At 29.6% G+C, this 11,902-nt stretch overlaps 1 protein-coding gene across 1 annotated transcript; it reads right to left on the bottom strand.

The window, feature by feature from the left end:
• Positions 1-1,763: 1,763 nt before the first annotated feature.
• Positions 1,764-9,431, bottom strand: LOC142318279 (androgen-dependent TFPI-regulating protein-like). The gene is made up of 4 exons (XM_075354846.1): positions 9,262-9,431; positions 7,337-7,483; positions 5,235-5,452; positions 1,764-2,038 (listed from the first exon to the last, which is right to left on the bottom strand). The coding sequence occupies exons 1-4, from the start codon at positions 9,424-9,426 to the stop codon at positions 1,837-1,839; spliced, it is 732 nt and encodes a 243-aa protein (XP_075210961.1). The 5' UTR covers positions 9,427-9,431; the 3' UTR covers positions 1,764-1,836.
• Between the last annotated feature and the right edge of the window lie 2,471 nt (positions 9,432-11,902).

Raw genomic sequence — 11,902 nt, forward strand, 5'->3', positions numbered from 1 at the left:
TTCATTAGATTTATCGAGACATCGATACGCCAACTGGTTGCATGACCGTTTAGCTCAAGTGTCCTGCATGCTTGAATGGCTTGGATATCAACCTCCGACCACGAGTTTCCTCGACCAGCAGGAGACCACCGTCAGCAAGTTTGTTGTCTTCCAGTTTAGTTCTGAACTATTATAAGGCGACCAGTCTGAGGGCAGGTTGTTTGCTTACTTTTCTTCGCGTAAGGCCAAAGAAGTTGTAGATGTTCATCGTTGTTACAAATGCCGCCAGTTTCGACACACAGCTGAACTTTGTAAACAACTGTTATTAGTGTGCTTCTACTTTGGGGATGACAGGCATAAACTAAGAAGTCGGTCGGGCCCATTTTAGTTAAGTGCAGCCGTCTTCGGAAGGACCATAAGCACTCTTTAAATAGTAAGTACCGTATTTATTCGAGTACCCACCGCATTTTCCTTCTTGCAATTGGAGAGAAAAAATACAGGTGCGGGGCTTACTTGAAACATAGCCTTTAGCAAGGATAACTTATGTAAAGTGAAGGTTTTCTTAGAATAACCTAATTTCAATCACATAAATATTAGGCTTTCATTTATCAATACCGAATGCCGCTTATACAGAATACATCCTTAATTATTAACATCCTGTTCATATTGTCGATAGGAACGAAGTTAGGGTATTTTTATAAAACTGATTCATTCTGTATAGGCTTCATCCGGTTCTAATGACGCTACAGTTACAGTATCAGTTACCCATCTTCGTCTTGTCTATTCTCCATTGTCATTAAACTGTTTGTATATCTGGACGGTTATGTGCATTTTATCTGTTTAGTTGATCTTTTAAAGTTTAACATGATTTATTAACACGACTACAGGAAGAATCAAACGCCCAGATTTCAACCAGATTTATGTTTGGATAAAAGATGCTTGATTAGGTATTTCTACGGAATTAGTAAGCAAAAGTTTTAAAAAATGCGGATTATCTAAGGAACTAGATGGTAGTGAAGAGGATCGCCTTTGGCAGAGTGACGTGGAGACAACTGGTAACTCCTCTACAGACATTGTACAGAGAAAGTGATTAATTAAAAATGAAAAGTGTATTGAAATGATCCTTTTCAACGTGATACATTCTTTTCGTTTTACGGCCTACTGATTCTGAACTAAACTAGTACTTTGGGTAATCAATTATTAATGTAATATCAATATTGTAATTTAAATGAACGAATTAAATGCTTTACTTTCTGAATATTTTCGTATTTACGTATTTTTTATCATATCTGTTGCACTTTAAAATACCGGCTTATACTAGATTTTTTTTTTATATTTTCATTCCGGAAAATCGTGGTGCGGGGTGTACTCGAATAAATACGGTATATTGCGAGTTACAAGTGGTCTGTTAATATATGTAATAATATATTACAATTTAGTATCCTTCGATTGTTAAAATTTGTAAATTAAATTCTCAAGGGGTTTACATTGCACAGAAATAATAACATTGCATAATCATAATAACTGCAATTATTGTTGAAGGTTTTCTTTGCTGCTGTATATTATATTATTTTTTAGATTTTCTTTCTTGTTTTCATTTTCATCACTATACAGTAAATATGCACAATTTAAAAATTAGCTTATATGTAATAAAAAATGACATCCAATTGCTACAATTGTAGATATGTAATAAAAAAACTATCATATTCATATTACTATGAATAACAATAATTCCATAGCAATGGTTTACTATACATACATAGAATCATGGTACTTATAAATAACTCTCATTCTGATTTGATTCATGGTTAAAGCTTAAAAGTAATCAGTTTTAACTTTATATAGAAAAGGAATATTTTAATTACATACACATCTTATTCTAATCGCTAAGTACTCACTTATTTTTATGATTAATCCATTTAGAAAAAATGATGCAAAAAATAATAATGAGGGTAAAATAATGAAAGATAGTACATGTGCAGCAATTGCTTGATTGACACTCATTTCATAGAAAAATAAGTATACCCACTTCTTTTCATCAATATATGTTTTTAAAAGTCTGCAAAAGAGGTTTTGAAAAACTGAATTAGTTAAAATTTATTAACGTTTTATACTTATAAAACTATTCTATCATTAACTTAAACATTTGGTTAACATGGCTCTTGTTCAGTTATTTAACTGAGCCAACTATTCAGTCAATTAAATGGAACTATCTCCATTAAATAGCACTTATATTCCTTCTCTTATTTTATATTCCATCTACCATAAATACTCATCACTTAAGATATAAAGTTTTTAGCAAAATTTATTTCAGAAAACATTTGCACTAAAAATAAATATGTTAAAAAAAGAAACAATTTATTATTCAGGATGAAAACTCATTAAAAATAAAAAGCAGAATTATGGGTCTTGCATGGTAATAACAAGCTTCAGGGTATAATGATGCTAGGGTGTATTAATTGAAAGTTACAAACCCAATTTGTCAATGTAACTTGGAAAAGTATAATTTTTAATTTTGAAAGACCAATTATCAGGGTAGTTGTTAATTTTTATATTTCTTTCCAAATTTTTGTTAAAATCATGTCAATCAAAGTGTGAAACTCAAGTGTTCACGTTATGATTCCAGTTTGCCATAAAGTTTTTATTCTTGTATTACAAACCTTGAAGGAAATCCAAGTGTGTATGATGTGAGCACTTAACACTAACTTACTGTCAATAGTGAAAAAGTAATGTGCCAACTTTTAGATGGAGATTTGAAATCAAAAATACAGAAAGATCTGAAAGACTTTCATTGATGTCAACTCTTGAAATTATTAAATAGATATGCAACATGATTTTGATTTATCAGAGGATCAGAACTAAAATAGCCTCTGAGAAAGTAGAAAATACCTTAGACTGGAAATATACTTGAATAAATAATTCATTAGCATTTAGGTATATAGAGTTTGTTTATCATATGGATGATCAGATTTTTTAACACATTGGCTACCATGAGATGTGCTGACAGTTTTCAAGATTCCATTACAAGCAGGCTGTGAATAGCCATCCTGGCTTCTCAACCATACTTTCACATTATACACTATTACATATCTTGGCCTGTTTTGAATGCTTTGTTGTTTATGTGTGGCTTATAAGAAATGTCAGATAATGTGATTGCACAGTGGTGCCATCTTCTGACTATTCAGTTTTCTGTTTTATAAACTTACAGTTATTGAGTGAGTGAGTTATTGTATATTGCTGATATTATTTTTGGTTACTTAGAAAACTCATGTACATTGTATGTACATTGTAATTTTAATACCTAACATTAATAAAAAATTAAATTTTATGAGAAGAAATTAACTGAGAGAGAAATTAATTGGAATGCTGATGATACTCATGGCACGTGAATGATAAATGCATCATTATGAGGCCGTGAGTAGCACCAGCACACTCACTTTTTTTAATATTTGAGGTTAATACCAAATTTTAGCTATATATAAATACAAAAATATGCCTTAAAAATTGAAAACATTTGTTATTTGTTATGGTCTGACAAACAGATTTTCCCTTGTACACTGTGGCACCAGAACTATGTATTTCCTTTTACACTATGGCAGCCAACATGTTTCTCCAGTGAGTAATGAAAATAAAAAAATTCTATTTAAATAAAGAAGTTAATCTACAATTTCAATAATCAAGAGAACTGTTTGTTGGAACAAATTACTTTTGATAAAATGTAGTTATACTGTTATGATCCAAACACTAAATAAGTTCTTGCATCACAGAAAAATTAGATTCATTCTATTTGTTAATTCAGAATACTCTTATTCTAATTTGCAATGTCAGTTAAAGAAGGCAAAGAAAGAAAAGTAAATAATGAGGAAAGCTGCAGAGAGTACCTCTTTGTAAATGACATTGCACCAGCGCAAAGACTAGCAAGATAATGGATGTGCTTTTTTTTCATTTGAATGAATAGATCATTAATCTTTCTTAATTATCATCAGATCATGCTATCTCTGACTGTTTCCTATTTTTAAACCTAAAAATAAAATGGGAAGAGCAATGTAAAGTGTATTTGAGTTGACATCAGAATAATATCTAGTCACTGTTAAATGACCAAATGAGGTTGAAATATTATGTAGCTTGTTCTTTCAGAGTACAAGTATTTCATTATTTTTCACTAAGTATACATTTTATTTATTTAAATTTAACAAATATCAATAGTCTTCACACATTATCTGAACTCTGTAGAATGTTTTCAGAGGAAATCCACTAAAATTAGTGAACTCTTTTACTGAATTTATTAACGTAATTCATTCTCAACAGAAGGGTAAATAGGATCAAATAAGGTCAAAATATTTTTTAAATATGGTATTATTATTATAATAAAATTTTGCATAAAAAGAATTATTAATTAAAGCAATATAATTAAAGTATTATTTTAATTAATTAAAGCATTTAAGCAATTACTTTTATTTTATTTAAGTGGTTTTTGGATCTTGTTAAAAACATTGACATGGATTTCTCCTTGTCTACCTTAATGTCATCTATATCATATTCTGTATAAGAAAAATAAAAAAAGATAAAACACAATTGGATTTTCTGTATGGAAGACGTTTTTAAATATGGTGAACCTTCATTACTCTGAACACTGATAATTTGAATTTTCCACTTACTTGTACTTTCCCTAGGTTCCTCATGTTTATTTACAATGCAAGCAAAAATGATATAAAAGATACAATGATTAAAATGTTATAAAAGATACTGAATCAAACATACATCTATTGTCTTTTTTGATGTATTCTTTATTAGGTAATTTTGAATTTATGCTTTCTTTTAATATCAATTAAAAATTTTCTAGGATCATTTTTATATGAAGTATGACATCAATGATCTTTTACTTACTTTTCATGGTTTCTTAAATTATTTTATAAAATTATAGAAATTTAACCGTTGTAAAATAAAATTCCTCTATTATTTTAAATAGTGATATTTAAAAAAAACTTTTTTTTTGTTTGTAATAACAACATGTAAAAATAGCATCTCAAATATGTAATTAAAGTATTAAACTGTAAATTACTTATTTTGAATTAAATTTTGATGTTTGAAAGAGTAGTCAAATTCTCAAATTTTAATAAATTTAAATTGTCACTAAATTAAACCTTTTTTAAATCTATTTTATCAGATTTAAATTAACTAAGATCCACTCCATGCTTTATAAATTAACATTCTTTATGCATGCTATTCTCTAAAAGAATAATTTTATGCCTTACACTGCTATGTATATAATCGTAATTGAACTAAGAATAATTAGTGAAGATGACAACTGTGGTAATTTCTTATATCCCCTTAACATTTCCATTAAAACTAGTGCAGCTGGTACTGTGTGGTAGATGTGGCAATAAAAAAATGGAAAGTAATCATCTAATTCAGCTGGATATATCATATTTCTGTCATACAAAAATAGTCCCCAGAAACCAAAGCATATCAGCTGAAAGATAAGATACAAAACACGAAAATAAGGTTTTTATAATTTTTCATCATTATTGTTTTTTTATATTTTAGTTAGTATTTTCTTATAACTAAAACCTAAATTTATTAATTTGTAAACAAATTATGGTACTATTTCTATACTATAGGGTAGTAATCATGAAGTTACCATTAAAAATACAGACTGTAGACATGATTGGATTACCATGTCATGAACCAATAACCAGGAAGAATAAATATTCTTAGAGAAAACAATAAAAATAGCTTACCTATAGGAAATTCATACTTCACCATCCATTAGGCAGGATAATAAAATAGAACCAAATAACTTGCAGAATAATGTGAAAACATAATGTTTCAGTACACGCTTATTTAATACTAATTGTTACTAACAAAACAATTAAGCAGATACAATGTCAACATACAATTCACTTATTTAAAAACATCATTCCCCTCCTTAATAAAAGCAGTGTATTGTTCCCCATGACAGAAGGGGGTTTTTTGAGGTGTTTTACAATTATTGCCTTATATGCTTTGCTGGTTTACATGTTGCTTTGATTTTTCTATCGATTTAGTGTTGTAAAATGTGAAATACAACAGACATTAGTCAAACTTTCTTTCTAAAAATAATGATATAAATTAAGCTCCTGTTCCTGTGGTGAAGAAAACAAGGTTATTCACTTTTAGGGTCTAATTTAACCCGTATCAGAATGGACTCACCATGCTTATCTACTAAGTTGGATAAAACAATAGTAAACGCTTCACTTTCTACTTAATTGATATGTCAGCTAGTCCTTACACAGACTTGGCTTTCCATTCTTTCCTATTTTCAGCTAACCTTTTGTATGAATATAACTTCTTTCTAACCTAATACCATCAAGCAATTTACACATTTGTCTTCCTTTCCTTCTCTTAACATTCACTGTACCCTCTCTAAGACTACCTTTAATGAACAGTTCTTCCACAACACATGTCCAATCTAGTTTTGTTTTCTATCTTTCAAAATCTGAACTAGTGATCTACCATCTCCCACTTTCTCTAACACCTCATTATTACTCATTTTTTCCGTTCACTTTATCTTTTCTATCCTCCTCCAGATAAACATTTTGAAAGCTAATGTTAGATAACAATGAAAATTATGCATATCCAATAAAAAAATATCTTTCCTTAGTTTTGGCTAGGCCTCTTCTAATCATTAGAATATTGAGGATAAAATGTTACTTTACAACAATTAAATTTATTACATCATTACTTGCCTCAATATAATCTCTCCATAAGACCATCAATTATAAAATCAACATTAGACACTAAAATTTAGTTAAAAATGTAAATATATTATTCCACTAGCAATAGTAGTATTTTTACTCTGCAGTACTACAAATATACTTTCTTTTTCTGTTTAACCTTTGGAACCACCGTAAGGTATTACTAATGAAATGTAGTCCTGTACTGTCTCAGGTCGACCATTCACCACAAATACAATTTTTTTCTCTTTAGCCTCTGGAATCACTATAAGGTATTACTTCAGAGGATGAGTGAGGATGATTTATAAGAATATAAATGAAGCATAGTCTTGTACAATCTCAGGTCGACCATTCCTGAGATGTGTAGCTAATTGAAATCCAACCACCAAATAATACCAGTTTCCACGATCTAGTATTCAAATCCAAATAAAAGTAATTGCCTTTACTAGGATTTGAACTTAGAACTCTTCACTTTGAAATCAGCTGATTTGCAATGACGAGTTTAACCACTAGACCAACTCGATAGGTCACCAAACTATACTATAAAATCCATATAAATTTTAGTTATACTAAAAGCTACGTATTTAAACTCATTATCCTACCCAAATATTACAGTAAAATAGTTAAGCTGAACATATTACCATTGTGAGTGGGAATACAAGAGAAAAAAGTAAATACAGAAGAAAGTTGTGTAACTCCATTTTAAACCAATTTATTTTCTTAGGAGATCCAAATCTATTTAGCCACTGATAAAAAAAACTTAGATGAAAGAAAATCTGATTAAAAACCTGGAAACAAAACACATACTGATAAATATTATATCCAAAAATATACAAATTAAATTAGTCATTGAATTGACATTATTAAATATTCTATGAAAGATCATAATTTCAATCAAAAGGAACTGCATTAAAAAAATAGTTGATTGACAAAGAACAAAAATAAAACTTTCTGTTAAATTTTAAAGGTCTTTATTTATGGAATTATGAATTTGACCTTATCTCAGTTTGAACTGTTTCTTTGTACTAATATCTTCCAAGCAAAAAAATAATCAACTATAAGACAATAAATGGGATTAATTTAATACTGACCATTTTCTAAATTCTACAATTTAAACAAAAATGAAAAGTTGCTGCTCATTTCATCTACTAGTCTTATTAAGTTTGGTAAAAAATGAATTATTGTCAAGACCAACATTCTTTGTTCAATCATATATTTTTTTGATTGTTGGCATTTGTTCAAACTTATGATTTTTGATTTGCAGAAATCACATTTTTAAATCTTATCTCTGATTATGCTGGTTCTAAAATGAATGTGCTGACCATTTTTCAAAATACAAACCTAGTGTAAGATCTTTTTTTTTTTATAATTACATCAAATTCACAATGCTTTTGACTAGCAAATTTGATTCATCCTATAAATTATAATTCATATTGTCTTTTCAGAAGGTTTTTGGTCCATATCCCAGGCTTGGAATTTATCACATTATATGAAATTCATATAATCATTATAAAATAATAGAGGAGATTGGTTGTAGAAGTGGAGTTCAACCTGTTTTTTTATCAAAAATGAAAAAATAAATAATACAAATATTTATAAAATGTATAAAGTACTTTTCATAAAAGAATTTTATAATTCATGGTGTTTCTCAGGCTATATTATAGTGAAAATTTGATTCTATAGTTTCAAAATTTTTTTTATTATGACTGAATGGGAAGATACAAGCTGTCAAAAATATTAAATTAAATTTGGAGGGGAAATTTCAAGTCTCCTTCAAATTTATTCTAAGTTTATTTAACTGTTAAAATGTATGTTCAGACTATAAACTTTAAAAATATGTGGAACTAAAGGTGTTACTCTAAAGATTACTTGCACTTCAGTCAGCTTGGCTTGTAGATGTGCAACTACATATTCTACTCAATAAAATAATTCACTCATTTTTTGAAAACTGCCATTCATTTTTCAAAAAATGGTACCATTTTACCTTCACTCCTCAATTTCTCTTATAAGCTTGGCTTTGGTTGCTTGTGTTTCTTTAGAACATCTATGCCTTTTTTAATGCTTATGACTGTCAGGCGATGTTTAACTGTTACAATTGTGGCATAATATTTGTACCCACATATATGCATACAGTTACAGCATTATTCCTTCATGTAATTATTTTGCTATCCATTAATATGGACTACTATCAATTCTTTCTACTTATTAATTTTTTATTTTATAATATTGCTTTGGTTAAAGTTTTTCTATTGGTTTCCCTTGATCCTTCTTAGCAAATACTGGAGCTTGTCCAAGTTGTTCCTATTTGTTATCTGCAGAACAGCAAAAAAAAAAAAACACTTGTGACATAGTCAGAAGACTAGTCTTGTCAGTACAGATCATCTAATAAAGACTTGTGTCATACTGATAAACAAATCTATAATTATTACTTGAAAGAAAAGAAACTGGTGAAGAGACCAAACAAACAGAATTTTTTTTAACTAAATTATATTTTTATTTTAATAACCACATTTTAAATTCTTACCTATTTCAAAGTTAAGAAAAATATGTAATTGGTATTACTTACTTGAACCCACACACTAATAAACTTCCATAAGTGATTTTTTCCATCTTCAAGAACTGCAAGTTTTGTTTTAATAGTTAATGCATTTGATACTTGATGATGTCCAATTAATATTACAATTATGTGATAAAGTGATATAACAAGATACCATATCTCTTTGGTAGTCATTCTTTGATGTTTTTCAGAGTAAAACTACATTTGTTTAAAAAAGTAATGTCATATTTTATTTCATTGTATATAATTTTAAAAATATTAAATTATAAACTATTGCATTACTTCAAATAATAATTAAATGTTTTATGTTTTTAACTATCTAATTAAATTATTAATTACAGCTTAATGTAAACAGCTAATTGTTTTCTAGAATAAGTTTTTTATGTTTTTTCCCATACTTCAAATAATGAAAACAATAAATATTCAAACAAAAAAAAAAAATGTTTTGTAAAATAACAAATTATATAATTTCCCCCTTCATTAATTTAATTTTACTTTCCTGTTTTTACCTTCCTGTAATCATTGCTTTCTAATTACAATTAGGATAATGTATGTGAACATGCACACAACATCCTCCACTGAACTATCTGAAAGACATATACTTAAAAATAGCAGGAGTAATTGGCTCCACCCATATGGTAGTCACTTAATACAATCTTCTTTTTAAAGAAAGGAATGAGATTATTCCACAAAACTGAAACGGAATTAAAAGACAAATACTCCAAGTACAATTTTAGTTATGAGCAACAACTTTTATTACGAGTAGAATCAGGAATCATTCTTAAAATAATGATTAAATGAAAAATATTTTTCAGCAGATATTTTTTCAGTCAGAGTCAAATATTTTAGTCATGATTAAAATTAATTTTCTGTACAAGTTTCATTAAAACTGCTGTTGTTTCATTAAAAGCAAAAGATTAACAATACAAACGAAGAAAAGTAGGATGATATAAATACATTTGTTTTCATCAGATTTTTTTAACATAAGACATGAAGAGATCTTATTGCTTTTGTTGACTGAAGAAGCTGAGCGATTTAAAGTACCTGGGTGGCTTAAGTATGGTATCATGGCTTATGATACCATAAAGTATTTTACTGCTCCTTAGAAGTATGACACTGAAAAAACTGACTGAATATTTCTCTGTTATTATTTTTTTCAAAGTTTTTTGGGGATCGACTACTTTGGTCATTAGCCACTTTCCACAAAAAAAAAAAATTTCTTTCCCATCTTGATAAAAACACTTGCAATGTAGTCAGGACAAAAAAAAAGACTAGTCTTGTCAATACAGATCATCTAATAAAGACTTGTCATGGAATATTAAAACCCCAAAATAAACACAAGATGACAAGGGTGTAAAGAAGGCCTATTGCCACTTAAAACTAACACATTAAAAACATTTAAACAAGTTAAAAATACTTAAAAACACTTCTTCATCATTTCTATTGAAATGTTACCAAAAATATCAAAAAACCAATTCACATAATTTATATCAGCAGAAAATTAATTTTTAAACACATATAAAACAACTTTTCCTTAAATTTTATTGCCTAAGTTTACTCTTAGGTTATCCTTTCTTACTTCTTTTTTCCATTTACCTGAAGGCCTCGATGTCAAATTCCACGGTATATAAAGCCCTGGAGATGGATTCTTCTGATCCTCTGCAGTAAATCAGGAGGAGGATCTTCTGCTGCTGGCATCAGATGATACTGGCTCTGACAGTGCTCTCAGCAGTGCATCAGAGTTGAGACTCGAGCGCACTCTCTGCTAAAGCTGAAGGGTAGCTAAAGTGCTCACCCTCTTATTTAGAGGCATCCAAGCTTTTGGAGGTTCCATTGTTGTACAAAGTCTTCTTTCTCTTGTAATTTATTTCAAGTGGCTCAATTCCCTTTGTGGGGATTTTATGTATTTCAACTTTTGCTGTATGTACATTTTTTTGAGATTTCTTTGGCGATTTAGCTTTTGTAGCCTAGATCTTTTGTTTGGTCAAAGGCTCATTCCTAAGTTTTGTTACAATCTTTGATTTGGAGGCATCTTGTTTCTTTTGTGTTGGTTTAGGACTGCTTTCAAAAAATGTAACGATTGTGAATCAATAAATAGCCCAACACTAACTTCTTTGTCTCCTTTCCTGCATCTTCTGTGATGCCTTGGACTATTACAAAAGAACTAAGCTTTGTAAAATCACATTCCTTCCTCTTGTTTACTAGAAACCTTGGAATATATCCGATGCTCTTTGGTAAGTTAGATCCTTCTTTTCCTGGCCTTTACACTCTTCTTCATCACTGAATTATACGCTCTTCCTTTGCTTTGGAAGATACACGCTCTCCTGGACGAGGGTTTTTATGTGAAACTTCTGCCATGGACCTTGTGGAAGTAGAAAAATATCCATAAACTATAGAATCGTCAACCAATATGTAGTAAGGTGAGGCCAGAGAGATGGTTGGGCATGCACCAGATCATTTAAGTTGGCTGGGCCCCCCAGTCAGCCGCCACAAATAAATTTAACCTGGTGCCGGGAATCAAGTACTGCCTAACCCACGATACCAACATCCCAGGGCTCACACTTAGCAGTACTCGTAGAAAAATCCCCACCAAGGGCGGAAGTGACTAACTCATGCTGGACGGCGCAATATTTCGGCAAAGCAAGCTCAC

Source organism: Lycorma delicatula, chromosome 1 (genome assembly GCF_047948215.1).
Source record: "Lycorma delicatula isolate Av1 chromosome 1, ASM4794821v1, whole genome shotgun sequence".
NCBI classification, from domain to species: Eukaryota; Metazoa; Arthropoda; class Insecta; order Hemiptera; family Fulgoridae; genus Lycorma; species Lycorma delicatula.